At 47.3% G+C, this 25,224-nt stretch overlaps 1 protein-coding gene across 1 annotated transcript in view; it reads left to right on the top strand.

Moving 5' to 3' along the window:
- The first annotated feature begins 3,191 nt into the window (after nucleotides 1-3,191).
- PINK1 (PTEN induced kinase 1) overlaps nucleotides 3,192-25,224 on the top strand; it is a 34,526-nt gene continuing 12,493 nt past the window's right edge. The window contains 7 exon segments of the mRNA XM_038747278.1: nucleotides 3,192-3,198; nucleotides 14,562-14,941; nucleotides 22,015-22,163; nucleotides 23,648-23,744; nucleotides 23,746-23,836; nucleotides 23,839-23,916; nucleotides 24,154-24,158. Coding sequence (XP_038603206.1) covers nucleotides 3,192-3,198; nucleotides 14,562-14,941; nucleotides 22,015-22,163; nucleotides 23,648-23,744; nucleotides 23,746-23,836; nucleotides 23,839-23,916; nucleotides 24,154-24,158 — 807 coding nt within the window.

The raw sequence follows: 25,224 nt of genomic DNA, 5'->3' as shown, positions 1-25,224 counted from the left end.
TCCAACCTAATTACTTTGTATCTATTCCAGTGCTTAGAACAGTTCCTGCCACCCAGTAAATTCTTAACAAATACCATAAAAAAAAACCTCTGCTAAATATGCTTTCTAGCTTGTTAAGAGGTTCTCTGCATGTTCCAAAGATGTGGGTGTGTATATATGTATATATAGAGAGAGAGAAAGAGAGAGAAAGGGAGATATAGGTAGTGCGTGATTTGTGTGTGTGTTTGTGTATGTGTGTGTTTCCAAAGTCCTGCAATATTGGAACTGAGAGAGCAGTTTCACTACGATCCAAGGCCGAGACCTCTAGAGCATAAACTTGTTATGGGCTGGGAATGTGTCTGTTAATTCTATTGTATTTTACTCTCCCAAGCGCTTAGTACAGTGCTCTGCACATAGTAAATGTTCAATAAATACCATTGATTGCCTGAAGAGACTTGCCTGGAGTTGAATGTGCCAAGCCAAACGTAAATGTTAGCAGGCTTAACGTTAAGGCTGTGGGATTATCAGGGCAAGAAGAGGCCAGTGCGATTCTTATGCCAGTCATCAGGTCAAGCACTTCCCCCTGGGGTTCACGCCTAGCACCTCGTTTCTCCCCAGGGCCCAGAGTCCCTGAAGGGACACCCCATCTCTCTCCCTCTGTCTTGGAGGGTCTGATTAATGATGTGCATCTAACTTTAATTCTATTTGTTCTGACGACTCGACACCTGTCCACATGTTTTATTTTGTTGTCTGTCTCCCCCTTCTAAACTGTGAGCCCGTTGTTGGGTAGAGACTGTCTCTATATGTCTCTGACTTGTACTTCCCAAGCACTTAGTACAGTGCTCTGCACACAGCGCTCAATAAATACGATTGAATGAATGAATGAATGATTATTTCCCGAGCTCACCTCCAAATCCTCCCAGGGGCTTTCTGCCGCTGCTTCCCGAGCAGCAGTGCGTGCGTCCCAGTCCGTTCGGAGTGACTTTCTAATTATAGACATCACAGAACATCCTGTCTGCAGGAGCTGGCCTCAAGCTCATTTTGTTTTTGACTAGATTACCACGTACGTCTCCTTGGAGGACTACAGCAATTTGTCTCTGCAAAACAGGAGTGTTAAGCAAGGATGGGAAAATGGCCGGGAGCAGGGGGCTGTTGGTGGACCGATCACCAAGTTGATAGAGATTCAGGATTCTTAGACTTCAACTTTCCACCAAACATTGAAAACAGGGTCTTCTACATTATTTTATTCAATCATATTAATTGAGCGCTTACTGTGTGCAGAGCACTGTACTAAGCGCTTGGCGACATTCTTGCCTTAGCTGAAATGTTACTGGGTTTTCTGGGCTGCAAATCCATCCATCAGTGGTTTTTGCAGAGCACTTAGTGAGTGCAGAGAACTGTACTAAGCGCTTGGGGAAAAAAACGATACAACAGAGTCGGTAGACACGGTTCCTGCAAATGAATTGTAGTAGCGTTTTTTGAGCACCCGTTTGGTGCAGTGCAATGCAGTATGCTGGCTGCTTGGACAGTGCAGAATAAAGAAGGGACACATTCTTTGCCCTCAAGGAACTTATTCAATCGTTCAATTGTGTTTATTGAGTGCTTACCATGTGCAGAGCACTGTACTAAGCATTTGGGAAAGTAAAATACAGCAATAAAGAGTGACAATCTCTACCCACAGCCAACTCACAGTCTAGAGTGGGGGAGACAGACATCAATACAAATAAACAGACATCAAAGTAAATAAATAAAATTACAGATATAAACGTTAGTGCTGTGGGACAGGGAGGGGGAGTCTAGAAGACTGTGAGCCCACTGTTGGGTAGGGACCGTCTCTATATATTGCCAACTTGTACTTCCCAAGCGCTTAGTACAATGCTCTGCTCACAGTAAGCGCTCAATAAATATGATTGAATGAATGAATGAATGAAAGGGGGGAAGAGCAAAGGGAGCAAGTCAGGACGATGCAGAAGGGAGTGTGAGATGAGGAAAAGTGGGGCTTAGTCTGGGAAGGCCTAAAGGGGAAGACAAACTTAAAACTATTTACAATTTACTATATACTATTTACTGTTTAGAGTGGTCAAAATAAATGCATTTCAGCAGACATATATATGTGAGGATTCCTAGATAACTGATTCTAAGCTCTGCCACTGAACTCAAACGTGTCACATCCACTCTCAGAAGCCATTTCACCACCTCCAAAATGGAGAGAATACTTCGTTCGGGAACACCTGTAAAGCCCCTGGAAATCTCCACAGAGTTGGCCACCTGAGAAGCTGATGTGGTAAAATTAGAACTGGTGAAGGTCATGGAACTGCAAAAAAGAAAATGCTAGGCATTTCAAGACAGCGTTCGACTCTGGAAGTGGTGTTTGTAATAATAATTACGGTACTCGTTACGCACTTTGCATGTGTCAAGCCACTGTTCTAAGCGCTACGTTAGACACAAGTTAATCAGGTTGGACACAGTCTTTGTCCCACATTGGGCTCACACTCTTCATTCACGTTTTTTACAGATGAGGTAACTGAGGCTCAATGAAGGGACTTGCCCGAGGTCACACAGCCTGAGGTGTAATGAAGTGACTTGCCCAAGGTCACACAGCAGATGTGTCACAGTGCCTGAATTAGAATCCATGTCCTTCTGACTCCGAGGCTCATGGTCCAAAACCAGTGTTCTGGCTAGCGTACAGTCATAACAAATGAGAACAAGTGTGTGGTATGGATTTCCAAATTCCTCATCCTGTCTAGTGTGGTGTAAAAATAAATAAAGTCATGCAGTTTCCCACGCCAGGCTTGAAAGTGTTTACAGAATCTACTGCCTGAATATGAATCGACAGGGATTCCTTTCTACCCACACGATCCAGAAACCTAAAGATCCCTGCTATAATCCCAATTTCCCCTGAAAATAAATTGTGCAACCTGAAGACACAAAGCAGAGATTCAATATTAACAGAAGAATCCAAGCTATCAGATGTTAGGCTCACAGTGCATTGACTGCATAGTAAACTGTAAGCTCACTGTGGGCAGGGAATGTGTCTGTATATTGTATTGTACTCTCCCAAGTGCTTAGTACAGTGTTCTGCACGCAGCAAGTGCTCAGTAAATTTGATTGAATGAATAAATGAATGAAAGAATTGACATGCAGAGGGAGTAGCTAGTTGTAGACATTGTGATAAGTGTTGAGAAACTGTAGTAGATGGTGAGCTCAGGACCATGGAGCGTTGGTCTAGGAAGGCTTTAGATGGGACCTGAGCTTTTAGAAGGGATTTAAAGAGAAGGGATGTGATTTGGTAAAGGAGAAGTGGGGGGAGCCTTCCTGACAGTGGGGTGGGATAATTTTTTTGAGAAGTAAAATGGCCTTAGAAGCAGCATGGCTCAGTGGATGGAGCCCGGCCTTGGGAGTCAGAGGTCAATCAATCAATCAATCGTATTTATTGAGCGCTTACTGTGTGCAGAGCACTGTACTAAGCACTTGGGAAGTACAAGTTGGCAACATATAGAGACAGTCCCTACCCAACAGTGGACTCACAGTCTAGAAGGGGGAGACAGAGAACAAAACCAAACATATTAACAAAATAAAATAAATAGAATAGATATGTACAAGTAAAATAAATAGAGTAATAAATATGTACAGACATATATACATATATACAGGTACTGTGGGGAAGGGAAGGAGGTAATCAATAAATCAATCAATCGTATTTATTGAGCGCTTACTGTGTGCAGAGCACTGTACTAAGCACTTGGGAAGTACAAGTTGGCAACATATAGAGACAGTCCCTACCCAACAGTGGGCTCACAGTCTAGAAGGGGGAGACAGAGAACAAAACCAAATGTATTAAAATAAAATAAATAGACTAGATATGTACAAGTAAAATAAATAGAGTAATACATATGTACAAACATATATACATATATACAGGTGCTGTGGGGAAGGGAAGGAGGTAAGATGGGGGGGATGGAGAGGGGGACGAAGGAGAGGGAGGAAGGGGCTCATTCTGGGAAGGCCTCCTGAAGGTCATGGGTTCAAATCCTGGCTCCGCCAATTGTCAGCTGTGCGACTTTGGGCAAGTCATTTCACTTCTCTGTGCCTCAGTTGCCTCATCCGTAAAATGGGGATTAAGACTGTGAGCTCCACATGGGACAACCTGATCACCTTGTATCCTCCCCAGTGCTTAGAACAGTGCTTTGCCCATAGCAAGCGCTTAACAAATGCCATCATCATCGTCATTATTATTATTATTATAGTGGAGAGAGCATGGGCTTGGTAGTCAGAGAATCTGAATTCTAATCCTGGCTCTGCCTCTTGTCCGCTGTGTGACCTAGGGCAAGTCACTTAACTTTCCTGATCCTCAGTCACCTCATTAGTAAAATGGGGCTTAAGAGGTGAGCCCCATGTAGGACTTGGACTTTGTCCAATCTGAATCTACCCCAGGGCTTAGCACAGTGACTAGAAAATACTTAACAAGCGCTTAACAAATACCTGAAAAAAAATTGGCTCAGGGAGGCGAGGGCAGAAGAGATTGCAGACACTGTCCCTTCTGCCTTGGGCATGATTTGGGAAGTAAGAGGGAGGCAGCTAATTGAGAGTCTTGAAGCTGAAGGGGAAGAGTTTTAGATGGACACAAGCAGTAATTGGGAGCCACCCAAGATTTCTGAGTAAGGAAATGAGGCCCACAGCTTGACTTTTGAACAAGGTGACTTGGGCTCCTCAAGTTAAACAGGAGAAGAATAATTGTTGTATTTGCTAAATGCTTACTATTTGACAAGCACTGTACTAAACGCTGGCTTAGGAGTCAGAGGTTATGAGTTCTAATTCTGGATCCGCCACTTTTCTGCTGTGTGACCTTAGGCAAATCACTTCTCTGTGCCTTAGTTCCCTCATCTGTAAAATGGGGATTAAGACTGTGAGCCCCATGTGGGACAACCTGATTACCTTGTATCTACCTCAGCGCTCAGAACAGTGCTTGGCACATAGTATTTATTCATTCATTCATTCAATCGTATTTACTGAGTGCTTACTGTGTGCAGAGCACTGTACTAAGCGCTTGGGAAGTACAAGTTGGCAACATATAGAGACGGTCCCTACCCAACAACGGGCTCACAGTCTGGAAGGGGGAGACAGACAACAAAACAAAGCATGTGGACAGGTGTCAAGTCATCAGAATAAATAGAATTAAAGCTAGATGCACATCATTAACAAAATAGAATAGCAAATATGTACAAGTAAAATAAATAGAGTAATAAATCTGTACAAACATATATACAAGTGCTGTGGGGAGGGGAAGGAGGTAGGGCGGGAGGGGATGGGGAAGAGGAGAGGAAAAAGGGGGCTCAGCCTGGGAAGACCTCCTGGAGGAGGTGAGCTCTCAGGGGCTTTGAAGGGAGGAAAAGAGCTAGCTTGATGGATGTGCGGAGGGAGGGCATTTCAGACCATGGGGAGGACATGGGCCGGGGTTCGACGGTGGGACAGGTGAGAACAAGGTACAGTGAGGAGGTGAGCGGAGCGGAGGGTGTGGGCTGGGCTGGAGAAGGAGAGAAGGGAGGTGAGGTAGGAGGGGGTGAGATGATGGACAGCCTTGAAGCCGAGGGTGAGGAGTTTCTGCTTGATGAGTAGGTTGACTGGTAGCCACGGGAGATTTTCGAGGAGGGGAGTAGTAAGCGCTTAGCAAACACCATTATTATTATTATTATTAAACAAGATCAAAGTCCCTGGGGCTCACAGTCTAAGCAGGAGGGAGAATAGTTATTTAGTCCCTATTGTCTGGATGAGGAAACTGAAGCACTGAGAAGGCATTGTGGCCTGGGAGTCAAAGGACCTGGGTTTTAATCCCAGCTCTTTTGTCTGCTGTGTGACTTTGGACAATTTGCTTAAACTTTCTGTGCCTGTTACTTCATCTGAAAAATGGGGACTAAGACTGTTGAGCCCCATGTGGGATATAGACTGTGTCCAACCTGATTAGTTTGTATCTATCCCAGTGCTTACTACAGTGCCTCTCTCATAGAAAGCACTAAACAAATAACATTTAAAAAAAGAACCCTGCAAGTTGGCTGTTGCAGGAGGTGAACGGTGTGAATTTGGGGGCTTCTGAGAGAGAAGAGAGGCACTGGAGAATCCCAAAATTATTATGAGAAAAAAAAGTCAGTCAGTGATAACAAAATGAATGAGGGAGGCAAAGAGAGACAAGAGTCAAAAAAGACTCCTCAGTTGTAAACATGTAGGATAAAGAGAATAGTAGTGTTGATATGATGAGGAAAAAAAGAGGAGAGGGTTCAGTTTTGGGTATTTTAGGTTCCATTTTTCACTTTTTGAGCCTTAGTGCTTCAGTGTCAGAAGCACTAAATATAGTATTTATTTCCCAATGTGGATATTATGTCACGTCTATCTCTCCCACATTCACTGAGTCACACTTGCCTCGTTTCAGACATGCAGATTGGATGTCATAAAGCTGGGTTGCAACCTCTCCCCTACCTCACTCACAACATAAACACACTGAGAGGCTGAAGTCTGGCCTGAAGGGGGAAAAAAGAGTGATCCTGACAGGAGAACGGCCATAATATACGCCTCCTTAATTACAATCAATCAATCAATCGTATTTATTGAGCGCTTACTATGTGCAGAGCACTGTACTAAGCGCTTAATTACAAGTGCTTTTGGTGCCCAGATTTTGGAAAGTCTGTTTGGCAAATGCTGAGTGAAAGCCCCCTTGTCCTCCTGCTTACTCAAGAGCCATAATAATAATAATAATAATAATAATAGCATTTATTAAGTACTTACTATATGCAAAGCACTGTTCTAAGCGCTGGGGAGGTTACAAGGTGATCACGTTGTCCCACGAGGGGCTCACAGTCTTAATCCCCATTTTAGAGATGAGGTAACTGAGGCCCAGAGAAGTGAAGCCAAGATTCACAGAGCCAAGATTTGAACCCATGACCTCTGACTCTAAAGCCCGTGCTCTTTCCACAATATGCCACGCTGCTTCTCTGGCTGCTTCTCTCATAACACAGAGTCACGTATTTTCTCACATTCACAGCACACAGTGTCTCTCAAAGGGATCACAGGCATGGTCACACCGTCCTAGTTCATTCACTCATTCATTCATTCACTCATTTATTCATTAATATTCTTTAACCACCTACTCTGGTCAGAGTAATAGGTACTTGGTAGCAAGAACTGCAGACATGGTCCCTGCCATATAATAATAATAATAATAATGGCATTTATTAAGCACTTACTATGTACAAAGCACTGTTCTAAGCTCTGAGCACTGTTCTAAGCGCTGTATATAGGAGTATGCAATCTAGTTGGGGGGATAGGCACGCACAAATTGGGTAGATAAAGAGGAAACGGGGGAAAATGTAGAAGCAATTGCTTCTTTAATGACAAAAAGTGAATGAAATAAATACATAATTTATTAATAACTAAGAGATAGAACATTGACGTGTGAAGAGTGTTTGAAAGGATGTTATGATGGGGGAGGTGGGGGTTCATTCCTCTGGTGGTTTTTCAAGAGAAATAATGACTATTTTCTTAAGTATTTGTTAAACCCTTACTATGTGCCAAGCACTAAGTACTGGGGTAGAAACAAGATAATTTGGTCCCACAGTCTGAGCAGGAGAAAGAACAGGCATTGAATCCCCATTTTGCAGATTAGGCAAACTGAGGCACAGAGAAGCTGAGTGACTTGCCCAAGGTCACAGCAGACAAGTAGCAGAATCAGGATTCGAACCCAGGTCCTCTGACCGCCCTCCTTCCTCTCCCCCTCCCCATCCCCCCGCCCTGCCTCCTTCCCCTCCCCACAGTACCTGTATATATGTTTGGACAGATTTATTACTCTATTTTACTTGTACATATTTACTATTTTATTTATTTTATTTGGTTAATATGTTTTGTTTTGTTGTCTGTCTCCCCCTTCTAGACTGTGAGTCCACTGTTGGGGAGGGACCGTCTCTATATGTTGCCAACTTGGACTTCCTAAGCGCTTAGTACAGTGCTGTGCACACAGTAAGCACTCAATAAATATGATTGAATGAATGAATGAATGACTTCTAGGCCTGTGCTCTTTTCATTGGACCACACTACCTCAGGTTGGGAAAGGATGTCGTTTTGGTGGTGGATTGTGAAGGAGGAAGGAGGAAACCCGCATGTCTTTCTCACATAGTATTTAATACAAATACCAAGGGTGAACAGTCAATGGTGTCCATTGCACACGTACAAATGGGGATCACACAAGTGGTACACAAGTCATACTCTGAGCACAATTTCATACGTCAGGTTCACAAACACACATGGACATTTCATCACACATGGGAAGGTATTAAGGGAAAGAAATGGTCAGAGACAAAGACATAGGAGGGAGAGGGAGAGAGACAGAGAGATACAGAGGATGGAGGGGGAGAAAGAGAAGGGGAGGGGAGAGAGACAGAGATAAAGAGAAGGGAGGGGAAGGGGAGAAAGAGAAGGGGAGTGAGAGAGGGAGAGGGGAGAGAGAGACAGAGATAAAGAAGAGGGAGGAGAAGGGGGAGAGAGATGGAGGGAAGGGCAGAGGGGGAGGGAGACAGAGGCAGGGAGATAACAAGGAGTGAGGGGGAGAGAAGATGGGGAAAGAGGAGAGGGAAAGCGGGTGAGGGAGATAGAGACAGAGAGATAAAGAGGAGTGAGAGAGAAGGAGAGGGAGAGAGGGAGGGGGAGGAATGGAGAGAGAAAAGGAGAGGGAAGGGAGGGAGAGATAAAAGGAGAGGGAAGGGAGGGAGACAGAGATAGAGAGGAGTGGGGGGGAGAGAGAGAAGGAGGGGGAAGGGAGGGAGACAGAGACAGAGACAGAGAGATAGAGGGGGAAAGAGAAGGAGAGGGAGAGAGGAGGAGGGAGAAAGAGACAGAGAGATAAAGAGGAGGGAGGGGAAGGGGGAGAGACGGAGAGGGAGACAGGAAGGGGAGGGAGAGAGTCAGAGAGACACAGAGAGGCAGAGACAGAGGGATCATCATCATCATCAATCGTATTTATTGAGCGCTTACTGTGTGCAGAGCACTGTACTAAGCGCTTGGGAAGTACAAGTTGGCAACATATAGAGACAGTCCCTACCCAACAGTGGGCTCACAGTCTAAAAGAGGAGGGAGGGAAAGGGGGGGGAGAGGGGAGGAGGAGGGAAGGGGGAGAGAGACACAGAGAGAGGCAGAGACAGAGATAAAGAGGAGGGAGGGAAGGGGGAGGAGGAGGGAGAGGGAGGGGAGGAAAAGACAGAGACACAGAGAGACAGAGACAGAGATATAAAGAGGGATGGGAAAGGGGAGAGGAGAGGAAGAGAGGGAGGAGGGGGACAGAGACAGAGAGATAAAGAGGGAGGGGAAAGGGGAGAGGAGAGGAAGAGAGGGAGGAGGGGGACAGAGATAAAGAGGGAGGGGAAGGGCGGGAGAGAGGGGGGAGGCGGGGGGGAGAGACAGAGATCAAGAGGGAGGGGAAGGGGGAGAGAGATGAGAGGAAGAGAGGGAGGAGGGGAGGGAGAGAGAAAGAGGGAGGGGAGGGGGAAAGACAGAGAGATGAATAGGGAGGGGAAGGGAGAGCTCACCTCCTCCAGGAGGCCGTCTCAGACTGAGCCCCCTCCTTCCTCTCCCCCTCCCCATCCCCCCCCGCCCTAACTCCTTCCCCTCCCCACAGCTCCTATATATATGTTTGTACAGAATGATTACTCTATTTTACTTGTACAAATTTACTATTCTATTTATTTTATTTTGTTAATACATTTTGTTTTGTTGTCTGTCTCCCCCTTCTAGACTGTGAGCCCGCTGTTGCGTAGGGACCGTCTCTATATGTTGCCAACTTGGACTTCCCAAGCGCTTAGTCCAGTGCTCTGCACACAGTAAGCGTTCAATAAATACGACTGAATGAATGAATGAATGAGAGAGATAAAGAGGGAGGGGAGGGGAGAGAGACAAAGAGGGAGGGGAAGGGGGGAGAGGAGGAGAGGGAGAGAGACAGAAACAGAGAGATAAAGAGGGAGGGGAAGGGGGACCGAGACAGAGAGATAAAGAGGGAGGGGAAGGGGGAGAGAGAAGGAGAGGGAGGAGGGGAGGGGGAGAGAGACAGAGACAGAGACAGAGAGATAAGGGGGGGAAGGGGGAGAGACAAGGAGAGGGAGGGGAGGGGGAGAGAGACAGAGATAAAGAGGGAAGGAAAGGGAGAGAGAGAAGGAGAGGGAGGGAGGGAGGGGCAGGGGGAGAGAGAACGAGAGGGAGGGGAGGGGGAGAGAGACAGAGAGATAAAGAGGGAGGGGAAGGGGGAGAGAGAAGGAGAGGGAGGGAGGGGAGGGGGAGAGAGACAGAGACAGAGAGATAAAGGGGGAGGGGGAGAGAGAAGGAGGGGGAGGAGGAGAGAGACAAAGACAGAGAGGTAAAGAGGGAGGGGAAGGGGGAGAGAGAAGGAGAGGGAGGGAGGGGAGGGGGAGAGAGACAGAGACAGAGAGATTAAGAGGGAGGGGAAGGGAAAGAGAGAAGGAGGGGGAGGGGGAGAGAGACAGAGACAGTCAATCAATCGTATTTATTGAGCACTTACTGTGTGCAGAGCACTGTACTAAGCGCTTGGGAAGTACAAGTTGGCAACAGAGACAGAGAGATAAAGAGGGAAGGGAAGGGGAGAGAGAAGGAGTGGGAGGGAGGGGAGAGGGAGAGAGACAGAGACAAAGAGATAAAGAGGGAGGGGAAGGGGAGAGAGAAGGAGTGGGAAGGAGGGGAAGGCGAGAGAGACAGAGAGATAAAGAGGGAGGGAGGGGAGGGGGAGAGAGACAGAGACAGAGAGATAAAGAGACAAGGGAAGGGGGAGAGAGAAGGAGAGGGAGGGAGGGGAGGGGGAGAGAGACAGAGACAGAGAGAAAGAAGGAGAGGGAGGGAGGGGAGGGGGAGGGAGACAGAGAGATAAAGAGGGGGGAAGGGGAGAGAGAAGGAGAGGGAGGGGAGGGGGAGAGAGATAAAGACAGAGAGATAAAGAGGGAGGGGAGGGGGTGAGAGACAGAGACAGAGAGATAAAGGGGAAGGGAAAGAGAGACAGAGACAGATAAAGAGGTAAGGGAAGGGGAGAGAGAAGGAGAGGGAGGGAGGGGAGGGGGAGAGAGACAGAGACAGAGAGATAAGGAGGGAGGGGAAGCGGGACAGAGAAGGAGAGGGAGGGAAGGGAGGGGGAAGAGACAGAGACAGGGAGATAAAGAGGGAGGGGAAGGGGAGAGAGACAGAGACAGAGAGATAAAGAGGAAGGGGAAGCGGGAGAGAGAATGAGGGGGAGAGGGAGACAGAGACAGAGAGATAAAGAGGGAGGGGAAGGGGGAGAGAAGAGACAGAGACAGAGAGATAAAGAGGGAGGGGACGGGGGAGAGAGACAGAGACAGACCTGTATATATGTTTGTACGTATTTATTACTCTATTATTTATTTTATTTGTACATATTGATTCTATTTATTTTGTTAATAAGTTTTGTTAGAGAAGTAGCGTGGCTCAGTGGAAAGAGCATGGGCTTTGGAGTCAGAGGTCATGGGTTCAAGTCCCGGATCCGCCAATTGTCAGCTGTGTGACTTTGGGCAAGTCACTTAACTTCTCTGGGCCTCAGTTACCTTATCTGTAAAATGGGGATGAAGAATGTGAGCCCCCCCGTGGGACAACCTGATCACTTTGTAACCTCCCCGGTGCTTAGAACAGTGCTTTGCACGTAGTAAGCGCTTGATAAATGCTATTATTATTATTATTATCATTGTTGTCGGTCTCCCCCTTCTAGACTGTGAGCCCGCTGTTGGGTCGGGACCGTCTCTTTGTGTTGCCCACTTGTCCTTCCCAAGCGCTTAGTCCAGTGCTCTGCACACAGTAAGTGCTCAATAAATACGATTGAATGAATGAATGAATGAAAGAGGCACAGAATGAATGAATAAATACGATTGAATGAATGAATGAATGAGGCACAGCATGAATGAATAAATGCGCTTGAATGAATGAATGAATGTGATTGAATGTATGAATTAATTCAATCGTATTTATTGAGCGCTTACTGTGTGCAGAGCACTGTACTAAGCACTTGGGAAGTCCAAGTTGGCAACATATAGAGATGGTCCCTACCCAACAGTGGGCTCACAGTCTAGAAGGGGGAAGGGAAGGGGAAGGGGAGAGAGAAGGAGAGGGAGGGAGAGGAGGAGGAGAGAGATAGAGACAGAGATAAAGAGGGAGGGAGGGACACAGAATGAATGAATGAATGAATGAATGAATAAATAAATACGATTGAATGAATGAATGAATGAAAGAGGCACTGAATCAATGAATGAATAAATAAATACGATTGAACGTCACCCCCTGGGCCTGGAATGCCCTCCCTCTGCCCATCTGCCATGCTAGCTCTCTTCCTCCCTTCAAGGCCCTACTGAGAGCTCACCTCCTCCAGGAGGCCTTCCCACACTGAGCCCCTTCCTTCCTCTCCCCCTCGTCCCCCCATCCATCCCCCATCTTACCTCCATCCCTCCCCCACAGCACCAGTATATATGTATGTATGTTTGTATATATTTATTACTCTATTTATTTATTTATTTTACTTGTAAATATCTATTCTATTTATTTTATTTTGTTAGTATGTTTGGTTTTGTTCTCCATCTCCCCCTTTGAGACTGTGAGCCCACTGTTGGGTAGGAACTGTCTCTATATGTTGCCAACTTGTACTTCCCAAGTGCTTAGTACAGCGCTCTGCACACAGTAAGCACTCAATAAATACGATTGATTGATTGAATGAATAAAAGAGGCACAGAATGAACGAATAAGATTGAATGAATGAAGGAGGCACAGACTGAATGAATGTATGAATAAATACGATTGAATGAATGAATGAATGAGGCACAGAATGAATAAATAGATAAATACGATTGAATGAATGAGGCACTGAATGAATGAATGAATAGGATTGAATGAATGAATGAAAGAGGCACAGAATGAATGAATGAATAAATTCGATTGAATGAATGAATGAAAGAGGCACAGAGCGAATGGGCTTCAAGGCTGTCCATCACCTCGCCCCCTCCTACCTCACCGCCCTTCTCTCCTTCCACAGCCCAGCCCGCACCCTCTGCTCCTCTGCCGCTGATCTCCTCACCGGGCCTCGTTCTCGCCTGTCCCGCCATCGACCCCCGGCCCACGTCCTCCCCCGGGCCTGGAATGCCCTCCTCCCTCTGCCCCTCCGCCAAGCTAGCTCTCTTCCTCCCTTCAAGGCCCTGCTGAGAGCTCACCTCCTCCAGGAGGCCTTCCCAGACTGAGCCCCTTCCTTCCTCTCCCCCTCGTCCCCCTCTCCATCCCCCCCAGCTTACCTCCCTCCCTTCCCCACAGCACCTGTATATATGTATATATGTTTGTACATATTTTTTTAACTCTATTTATTTTATTTATTTGTACACATCTATTCTATTTATTTTATTTTGTCAGTATGTTTGGTTTTGTTCTCTGTCTCCCCCTTTTAGACTGTGAGCCCACTGTTGGGTAGGGACTGTCTCTAGATGTTGCCAATTTGTACTTCCCAAGCGCTTAGCACAGTGCTCTGCACAGAGTAAGCGCTCAATAAATACGATTGATGATGATGATGATGACTGAATGAATGAAGGAGGCACAGAACGAATGAATGATGAATACGATTGAATGAATGAATGAGGCACGGAATGAATGAATAAATAGATAAATACAATTGAATGAATGAATGAGGCACTGAACGAATGAATGAATACGATTGAATGAATGTATGAATGAATACGATTGAATGAATGAAGGAGGCACAGAATGAATGAATGTATGAATAAATACGATTGAATGAATGAATGAATGAGGCGACAGAATGAATGAATAAATAGATAAATACAATTGAATGAATGAATGAGGCACTGAATGAATGAATGAATAGGATTGAATGAATAAATGAATGAATACGATTGAATGAATGAATGAGGCGCAGAATGAATGAATAAGTGCGATTGAATGAATGAATGAGGCACGGAATGAATGAATAAATAGATAAATACGATTGAATGAATGAAAGAGGCACAGAATGAATGAATGAATAAATTCGATTGAATGAATGAATGAATGAATACGATTGAATGAATGAATGAGGCACAGAATGAATGAATGTATGAATCAATACGATTGAATGAATGAATGAATGAGGCGACAGAATGAATGAATAAATAGATAAATACGATTGAATGAATGAAAGAGGCACAGAATGAATGAATAAATGAATACGATTGAATGAATGAATGAATGAATACGATTGAATGAATGAGGCACAGAATGAATGAATACGATTGAATGAATGAGGCGCAGAATGAATGAATGAATACGATTGAATGAATGAATGAATGAATGAATGAATGAATGAATGAATGAATGAATGAGGCACAGAGAGAGAGAGCGCGCGCCCCCCGGCGGTTCAGGCCGGCTAACGGTGGCTGCGCACGCGCGCTTGTCCCCCTCCTCGGGGCGTGGTTGTCCGTGCGCCTGCGCGCGTCGGGCCCGAGGGGAGCGTCGGCCGCCTCGGGGGGAGGAAGAAGGAGGCCGAGGCCGAGGCCGAGGCTGAGGCGGGCGGCCATGGGCGGTGCGTCAGGCCCTGGGCCGGGGCCTGCGGCTCGGCCGGGAGCTGCTGCTGCGCCTCGCCGGCAGGCCGGGGCTCCCCGAGGGCCGCCGCCCGCCGCCGGCCCGGGGGACGGGCCTCAGGCCCGGGCGGGCTGTTGTCGGCCAAGTCGTCGGCCATGTCGGCGGCGAGGTTGGCCCAGGTGGCCACTTCCGGTGGCTGTGGTGGGCGCTGAGGGGCCTGTGGGCGCGGGGCCGCCGTGGGGCCGGGGCCGGGGCCGGGGCCCGCTGCCGCCCCGCCTTGGTGGCCCTGGGCCTGGGCCCGGCCGTGCTGACCCGCGGGCAGGACGACGGGACGACGGCCGACGCCGCCTGCCGACACATCCAGGTGAGGCGACGCCACGCCCTACCGACTACTAGCAATAATAATAATAATAATGGCATTTGTTAATCAATCAATCGTATTTATTGAGCGCTTAGTATGTGCAGAGCACTGTACTAAGCGCTGGGGGGGATACAAGGTGATCAGGTGGTCCCATGTGGGGCTCGCAGTCCTCACCCCCCGTTTTACAGGTGAGGGAACTCTCTGTGCCTCAGTGACCTCATCTGGAAAATGGGGATGATGATGATGATGGCATTTATTAAGCGCTTACTATGCGCAGAGCACTGTTCTAAGCGCTGTGGGTGGGGGGGGACACAAGGCGATCGGGTGGGGCTCGCAGTCTTCACCCCCGTTTTACAGGTGAGGGAACTCTCTGTGCCTCAGTGACCTCATCTGGAAAATGGGGATGATGATGATGATGGCATTTATTAAGCGCTTACTATGCGCAAAGCACTGTGCTAAGCGCTGGGGGGGACACAAGGCGATCAGGTGGTCCCATGTGGGGCTCGCAGTCCTCACCCCCGTTTTACAGGTGAGGGAACTCTCTGTGCCTCAGTGACCTCATCTGGAAAATGGGGATGATGATGATGATGGCATTTATTAAGCGCTTACTATGCGCAGAGCACTGTGCTAAGCGCTGGGGGGGGGGGACACAAGGCGATCGGGTGGGGCTCGCAGTTCTCATCCCCGTTTTACAGGTGAGGGAGCTCTCTGTGCCTCAGTGACCTCATCTGGAAAATGGGGATGATGATGATGATGGCATTTATTAAGCGCTTACTATGCGCAGAGCACTGTGCTAAGCGCTGTGGGGGGGGGACACAAGGCGATCGGGTGGGGCTCGCAGTTCTCATCCCCGTTTTACAGGTGAGGGAACTCTCTGTGCCTCAGTGACCTCATCTGGAAAATGGGGATGATGATGATGATGGCATTTATTAAGCGCTTACTATGCGCAAAGCACTGTTCCAAGCGCTGGGGGCAGATACAAGGCGATCAGGTGGTCCCATGTGGGGCTCGCAGTCCTCACCCCCATTTTACAGGTGAGGGAACTCTCTGTGCCTCAGTGACCTCATCTGTAAAATGGGGATGATGATGATGATGGCATTTATTAAGCGCTTACTATGTGCAAAGTACTGTTCTAAGCGCTGGGGGGGATACAGAGTGATGAGGTTGTCCCACGGGGGGCTCACAGTCTTCATCCCCATTTTACAGATGAGGTAACTGAGGCACAGAGAACTTAAATGACTTGCCCAAAGTAACACAGCTAAGTGGTGGAGCCGGGATTTGAACCCATGACCTCTGACTCCAAAGCCCGGGCTCTTTCCACTGAGCCACGCTGCTTCTCTAGTAGGGAGGCACAGCATCGCTGAGTGAATGAATGAATAAATACGACTGAATGAATGAATGAATCAATCGTATTTATTGAGGAATGAATGAACTCAATCGTATGTATTGAGCGCTTACTGTGTGCAGAGCAGCGTACTAAGCGCTTGGGAAGTCCAAGTTGGCAACATATAGGGACGGTCCCTACCCAACAGTGGGCTCACAGTCTAGAAGGGGGAGACAGAACAAAACCAAACATACTAACAAAATAAAATAAATAGAATAGATAGGTACAAGTAAAATAAATCGCAGTGGGCTCACAGTCTAGAAGGGGGGAGGGGAAGGGGAGAGAGAAGGACAGGGAGGGAGGGGAGGAGGGAGAGAGAGAGAGACAGAGAGAGAAAGAGGGAGGGATGAATGAAGGACTAAAAGCAGCAGCACTAAATGAAACAGCGTGGGCTCAGTGGAAAGAGCCCGTGCTTTGGAGTCAGAGGTCATGGGTTCGAATCCCCGCTCTGCCAACTGTCAGCTGTGTGACTTTGGGCAAGGTCACTTAACTTCTCTGGGCCTCAGTTCCCTCATCTGTAAAATGGGGATTAAGACTGTGAGCCCCCCGTGGGACAACCTGACCTCCTTGTAATCTCCCCAGCTCTTAGTACAGTGCTTTGCACATAGTAAGTGCTTAATAAATGCCATAATAACAAATACGATCGAATGAATGAATGAATAAATAAATACGATTGAATGAATCAATCAATCAGTCGTATTCATTGAGGAATGAATGAATTCAATCGTAGTTATTGAGCACTTACTGTGTGCAGAGCAGCGTACTAAGCGCTTGGGAAGTCCAAGTTGGCAACATCTAGAGACGGTCCCTACCCAACAGCGGGCTCACAGTCTGGAAGGGGGGAGGGGAAGGGGAGAGAGAAGGACAGGGAGGGAGGGGAGGAGGAGAGAGATAGAGACCGGGAGAGAGGGAGGGAGGGGCACAGAATGAAGGAATAAATACGACTGAGTTAATGAATGAATAAATAAATACGATTGAATGAATGAATGAATACGATTGAATGAATGAATGAAAGAGGCACAGAATAAATGAATGAATAAATACGATTGAATGAAAGAGGCACAGAATGAATAATAATAATAATAATGGCATTTATTAAGCGCTTACTATGTGCATGAATGAATGAATGAATACGATTACACCCTCCCTAGTACTAGTCATTCAATCGTATTTATTGAGCGCTTACTGTGTGCAGAGCACTGGACTAAGCGCTTGGGAAGGACAAGTTGGCAACATCTAGAGACGGTCCCTACCCAACATTCATTCATTCATTCAATCGTATTTATTGAGCGCTGACTGTGTGCAGAGCACTGGACTAAGCGCTTGGGAAGGACAAGCTGGCAAATCTAGAGACAGTCCCTACCCAACAGTGGGCTCACAGTCTAGAAGGGGGAGACAGACAACAAAACAAAGCAGATTAACAAAATAAAATAAATAGAATAAATATGTACAAATTAAATAGAGTAATAAATCTGTACAAACATATATACAGGTGCTGGGGGGAGGGGGAGGAGGGAGAGAGGAAGGAGGGGGCTCAGTCTGGGAAGGCCTCCTGGAGGAGGTGAGCTCTCAGTAGGGCTACTACTACTAGTTATAATGGTGGCATTTAAGTGCTATGTGCAAAGCACTGTTCTAAGCGCTGGGGAGGCCTCTCTACTACTAATGACGACATTTATTAAGCGCTTACTATGAGCAAAGCCCTGTTCTAAGCGCTGGGGTGGTTACAAGGTGATCAGGTTGTCCCATGGGGGGCTCACAGGCTTCATCCCCATTTTGCAGATGAGGTAACTGAGGCCCAGAGAAGTGAAGTGACTTGCCCAAAGGCACCCAGCTGACAATTGGTGGAGCCGGGATTTGAACCCATGACCTCTGCTTCCAAAGCCCGGGCTCTTTCCACTGAGCCACGCTGCTTCTCTACTACTACTACTACTACTAGTAATAATGATGGCGTTTGTTAAGCACTTACTACGTGCAAAGCACTGTTCCAAGCACTGGGGAGCTTACAAGGCGATCAGGTTGTCCCACAGGGGGGCTCACAATCTTCACCCCCATTTTACAGATGAAGTAATAATAATGGTATTTAAGCGCTTACTATGTGCAAAGCGCTGTTCTAAGCGCTGGGAGCTTACCAGGCGATCAGGTGGCCCCACGGGAGGCTTACAGTCTTCATCCCCATTTTACAGATGAGGTAATAATAATAATGTATTTGTTAAACGCTTGCTATGTGCAAAGCACTGTTCCAAGCGCTGGGGAGGTTACAAGGTGATCAGGTTGTCCCACGGGGGTTTCAACGGGGCTTCATCCCCCATTTTACAGATGAGGTAATAATAATAATGGTATTTGTTAAGCGCTTACTATGTGCAAAAGCACTGTCTAAGCGCTGGGAGGTTACAGGGTGATCAGATTGTCCACGAGGGGCTCGCAGGCTTCATCCCCTCATTTTACAGATGAGGTAATAATAGTAATGGTATCTATTAAGCACTTACTATGTGCAAAGCCCTGTTCTAAGCCCTGGGGAGGTTACACAAGGTGATGAGGTTGTCCCACGGGGGGCTCACAGTCTTCATCCCCATTTTGCAGATGAGGTAAATAGTAATAATGGTATTTGTTAAGCTCTTACTACATGCAAAGCACTGTTCATAAGCTCTGGGGAGGTACAAAGGTGATCAGGTTGTCCCGCAGTGGGCTCACAGGCTTCATCCCCATTTTACAGATGAGGTAATAATAATTAATGGTATTTGTTAAGCGCTATACTATGTGCAAAAGCACTGTTCTAAGCCCCGGGGAGGTTACAAGCTGATTGGTTGTCCCATGGTGGGCTCACAACCTTAATCCCCATTTTACAGATGTGTAAAAATAATAATAATAATGGCATTTGCTAAGCTCCTACTATGTGCAAATCACCGTTCTAAGCGCTGGGAGGTTGCAAGGTGTTCATGTTGTCCCACGGGGGGGCTCACAGTCTTCATCCCCATTTTCCAGATCAGGTAACTGAGGCCCAGAGAAGTGAAGTGACTTGCCCCAAAGTCACCCAGCTGATAAGTGGTGGAGCTGGGGATTTGAACCCATGACCTCTGACTCCCAAGCCCGGGCTCTTTCCGCTGAGCCCACGCTTCTTGATAATGATGGCATTTGCTAAGCGCCTTGTAATTTGCTAAGCGCCCCATGTGGGACTCACAGTCTTCATCCCCACTTTACAAATGAGGGGAACTGAGGCACAAAGGAATAATGTGCACATAGTTTTCATTGTATTTGTTCTAACGATTTTGTCACCTGTCTACCTGTCTGTTGATCTGTCTCCCCCTTCTACACTGTGAGCCCGTTGTTGGGTAGGGACCGTCTCTATATGTTACCGACTTGTACTTCCCAAGCGCTTAGTTACAGTGCTCTGCACACAGTAAGTGCTCAATAAATACGATTGAGTGAATGAATGAATGACAACCTGATCACCTTGTATCCCCCTCAGCGCTTAGAGAACAGTGCTTTGCACATAGCAAGCACTTTAACAAATGCCATCATTGTTATCAGGTTGTCCCACTTGGGGCTCACAGTCTTCACCCCCATTTTACAGATGAGGGAGCTGAGGGCACAGAGAATAATAATAATAATAATAATAATAATAATAATGGTGGCATTAAGCACTTACTATGTGCAAAGCACTGTTCTAAGCGCTGGGGAGGTTGCAAGGTGATCAGGTTGTCATTCATTCATTCATTCAAATCGTATTTATTGAGCACTTACCCGTGTGCAGAGCACTGCACCAAGCGCTTGGGAAGCCCAAGTCGGGAACATACAGAGACGGTCCCCGCCCAATAGTGGGTTCACAGTCTAGAAAGGGGAGACATTCATTCATTCATTCAGTCGTATTTATTGAGCACTTACTGTGTGCAGAGCACTGTACCAAGCGCCTGGGAAGTACAAGTCGGCAACATATAGAGATGGTATATACAGGTGCTGTGGGGAGGGGAAGGAGGTGAGGCGGACAGAGAACAAAACAAAACCTATTAACAAAATAAAATAAACAGAATAAGTAGAATACGGGTTGGCTCCCAGTCTTCATCCCCATTTGACAGATGAGGGAACTGAGGCCCAGAGAAGTGAAGTGACTTGCCCAAAGTGAATTACAGATGTAATATAAATTAATCAGTGAGAAGCAGTGTGGACTAATGGGTAGAACCCAGGCCTGCGAGTCAGAAGGAGCTGGGTTCTAATCCTGGCTCTGCCACTAGTGTGCTGTGTGACCTTGGGCAAGTCGGTTCACTTCTCTGTGCCTTAGTTACCTCATCTGTAAAATGGGGATTAAGAATGTGAGCCCCATGTGGGACATGGACGGTGTCCAACATTGTATCCATCCCAGCGTTCAGTAATGCCTGGCTAGTAGTAAGTGTTTAACAAATACCATAAAAAAAAGAAAGTGAAGGGGGAGAAGAGAAGCAAATGATTTTAGGACAAAGAGGTGGAGGGATAGGGTCAGAGGCTAAGGTAAAGGGGATTCATTCATTCATTCAATCGTATTTATTGAGCACTTACTGTGTGCAGAGCACTGTACTAAGCGCTTGGGAAGTACAAGTTGGCAACATAGTGACGGTCCCTACCCAACAGCGGGTTCACAGTCTAGAAGGGGGAGACAGACAACAAAACACAACATGCGGACAGGTGTCAAGTCATCAGAATAAATAGAAATAAAGGTAGATGCACATCATTAACAAAATAAATATGTACAAGTAAAATAAATAGAGTAATAAATTTATACAAACATATACAGGTGCTGTGGGGGGGGGAGGATAAATGGGGCTCAGTGTGGGAAGGCCTCTTGGAGGAGGTGAGCTCTCAGTAGGATGAATTTAAGGAGCAGGTGGGGGAAGAGGGGGAGAGAGAAGAAAAACCCACACTGTCATCAGGCAAGAGCTGAGGAGTGTAGATGGCCAAGAGGCGGAATGAGCGGGCCGGGAACACACCAGCGATGGCGGAGAGGTGGCCGACAGCGATCCCCGGACTCCAGCGGGGCAGGGGTGTGGGGAGAGGGGAATGCGTGGGGCAGGTAAAGCAGCGACAGGCAGCATCTTCGACTGTGAGCCCACTGTTGGGGTAGGGACTGTCTCTGTATGTTGCCAATTGTGTACTTCCCAAGCGCTTTGTACAGTGCCCTGCACATAGTAAGCGCTCAATAAATACGACTGATGATGATGATCTTCGGGACAGACGCGTTTGGGAGTCCAGCAGGAGCGGAGGAACGGGGACACGGTTAGAGAGGACCAGTGGCTGCCTCAGTGAGGGCCCTCGGATCAGGGGCTGGGCGGTGTGGGCGGGCGATAGCCGACCCGGATCGTGGCCCGTGGAGTGCTACTTCTCCTCCCACCCCGATCTTGGTTAACAGTGGGAAACAAAAGCCCCTTGTCTTCCAGAAATGTGTGTCTCTCCAATTCCCTCTCCCCACTTACACTACTATTGGGATTGTGAGCCGACCCACTGGGACGGGGACCCCCGTCTCCTTCCCACCTGTGTGTTCTCTCCCCAGTGTTCGCTTTTGCGTAGAGGAGGTGCTTCATAAATTGCTATTACTGCTACTGTCCTACAGTTTAGCACTTAAATTCTATTGACTGCTTAGGACTGCCACTTTCAAACACTAAAGTGTTCTGCTGCAAGAGACCTGCAGTAAATTAGCGGGGGTCCCAGGGGTGGCTCTCCAAAGTCCCGGCCTCCAGCCGAGTACCGTTTCCAACCGTGGAACAGCCAGGCAGTCAACGGTGGTTTTATCAAGTGCTTACTGATGCCGGAGCCCCGGGCTTTGTGCTCGGGAAAGTTGCAGAAGCGTGGATCCGTGTCCACGACGGGCTTAGAGTCTCATGTAAGGCGCCTTGTCCACTGATGTTGCTAATTTGCCAGGAGGAGACGAAATTCTCAGAGAAACAAACCAATCAGAGCGAGGGCGAATGTGTTAAGGCCTGAGCCCAGGATGCCCGAGACGACCAGCATCCTTGGGCACTTGGTTCATTCAGCCGTATTTACTGATCGCTTGCCATGTGCAGGAGCAATCAATCAATCAATCAGTCGTATTTATTAAGCGCTTACTGTGTGCAGAGCACTGTACTAAGCGCTTGGGAAGTACAAGTTGGGCAACATTATAGAGACAGTCCCTACCCAACAGTGGGCTCACAGTCTAAAAGGGAGAGACGGAGAACATAACCAAACATACTAACAAAATAAATAAATAGAGCGTATTTTAAATAGAGCACCATACTAAGCGCCTGGGAGGGTACAATCATCATCATCATCATCATCATCGTATTTATTGAGCGCTTACTATGTGCAGAGCACTTGTACTAAGCGCTTTGGGAAGTACAAATTGGCAACATATAGAGACAGTCCCTACCCAACAGTGGGCTCACAGTCTAAAAGGGGGAGACAGAGAACAAAACCAAACATACTAACAAAATAGAATATATAGAATAGAGATATGTACAAGTAAAATGAATAAATAAATAAATAGAGTAATAAATATGTACAAACACTATATACATATAGAGACAGTCCCTACCCAACAGCGGGCTCACAGTCTAAAAGGGAGAGACGGAGAACAAAACCAAACATATTAACAAGAATAAAATAAATAGAGCGTATTTTTAAATAGAGCACCATACTAAGCGCCTGGTAGGGTACAAGTCATCATCATCATCAATCGTATTTATTGAGCGCTTACTATGTGCAGAGCACTGTAACTAAGCGCTTGGGAAGTACAAGTTGGCAACATATAGAGACAGTCCCTACCCAACAGTGGGCTCACAGTCTAAAAAGGGAGAGACGGAGAACAAAACCAAACATACTAACAAAATAAAATAGAGCGTTATTTTAAATAGAGCACCATACTAAGCGCGCTGGGAGGGTACAGATCATCATCATCATCATCATCATCAATCGAATTTATTGAGCGCTTACTATTTGCAGATCACTGTAACTAAGCGCTTGGGAAGTACAAGTTGGGCAACATATAGAGACAGCCCAACAGTGGGCTCACAGTCTAAGAAGGGGAGAGACGGAGAACAAAACCAAACATACTAACAAAATAAAATAAATAGAGCGTATTTTAAATAGAGCACCATACTAAGCGCCTGGGAGGGTACAATAAACAGACACATTCCCTGCCCACAACTAAGCTAGCTGTCTAGGGTGGGGGAGACACTGTGGGTCATCTTAGCTCTGCACAATAGTAAGCGCTCAATTAAATATGATTGGTTGATTGATCGATCTTTCTGTCAGCCTTGCCAAGTGACTTCACTGGGGCCCGGAAGGCCCCGTGGCTCTCTTTGGGCTTCTTTTTCCCACAGGGCAAGTTTTACCCAGAAGGACAAGTTGCTTCCCGAGCCCCTGGCTGCGAACCGATGGCGGGGCTTCCAGCTGGAAGAATACCTCATCGGGCAGCCGAGTTGGCAAAGGCTGCAGCGCTGCTTGTGTACGAAAGCGACCATTCCCGGTCCCGCCCCAGGGGCCGGCCGGGGCCCGGGGAGATCCAGATGTATCCCGAAAAATCCGGAGTCCGTGGAAACTACTCAGCCCGGTCCCTCCTTTCCCTTAGCCATCAAGATGATGTGGAACAGTCTCGGTAAGGGTTTTGGCTTTTGTCCGTCAGGCAGTGAACGGTATTTGCTGAGCGCTTACTGCGTGCAGAGCCACGTACTGAGCGCTTGGGAAAGCGCAATATAACAGAGCCCGGTAGAACGTGATCCCTGCCCACAAGAGTCCGTACAGTCTACGAGGGGAGTTTACATTCTATATCCCCTGACTCTTTTAAGCTGTTATTCCAGTAAAATGTGATCAAAGTAAAGATACGAAGTTGCGGTCAGTCACACAATAATTCCCCCAAGGGAAAGGATTTTACCCCAGTTAGCACTCCTTCCTCCAAAGAATAATAATAATGATAGTCATTTATTAAGCACTTACTTGGTGCAAAGCACTGTTCTAAAGCGCTGGGGAGGGTTACAAGGTGATCAGGTTGTCCCACGGGGGGCTCACAGTTCATTCCCCATTTTACAGATGAGGTAACTGAGGGCACCGAGAAGTGAAGTGACTTGTCCAAAGTCACACAGCTGGGCAATTGGCGGAGCTGGGATTTTGAACCCATGACCTCTGACTCCAAGAATCCGGGCTTCTTTCCACTGAGCCACACTGCATTCTCCAAAGAATGACCTGGGCTGTGGCCCAGGGGGAGATTTCTATGAGCATTTATGTTTCTATAATTTAAGTGGCTGCACCTCGTGTAACCACATCAAGAAGGCCCTGTGGGCCTACTGCAAAGAGAAAGGCATGGGAATGAGAGACTTGGGGTTCTTAATTCCAGCTCCGCCACTTGAGCAATTCATTCACTTATCTGGGCCTCAGTTCCCTCATCTGCAAAATTCATTCATTTAATCGTATTTATTGAGCACTTACTGGTGTGCAGAGCACTGTACTAAGGGCTATGGGGGAAGTACAGATACAGCAGTAGAGACAATCCCTGCCCCCCGACGAGCTTACAGTCCTAGAGGGGGAGAGACAGGCATCAATAAAAATAAATAAAATTACAGATACATACATAAGTGCTGCGTGGGGCAGGGAGAGGGGGGAAGACCAAAGGGAGCAAGTCAGGGTGACGTGAAAGGGAGTGGGAGATGAGGAAAAGTGGGGCTTAGTCTGGGGAATGCCTCTTGGAGGAGATGTGCCTTCAGTAAGGGCTTTAGAAGCGGGGGAGAGTCATTGGTGGATTTGAGAAGGGAGGGCATTCCAAGCCAGAGGTAGGACGTGGGCCATGGGTCAGTAGCGAGAGCGGGGCAAGATCGAGGCCCAGTGAGGAAGCACCAGAGGTAGCAAAGTGTGCGGGCTGGGCTGGAGAATGAAAGAAGTGAGGTGTGGTAGGAGAGGGGAGGTG

The sequence above is a fragment of the Tachyglossus aculeatus genome, chromosome 5 (genome assembly GCF_015852505.1).
Source record: "Tachyglossus aculeatus isolate mTacAcu1 chromosome 5, mTacAcu1.pri, whole genome shotgun sequence".
Lineage (NCBI taxonomy): Eukaryota > Metazoa > Chordata > Mammalia > Monotremata > Tachyglossidae > Tachyglossus > Tachyglossus aculeatus.
The sequence above is the reverse complement of the archived record's forward strand: the minus strand, read 5'-3'. Positions and strand labels throughout refer to the sequence as shown.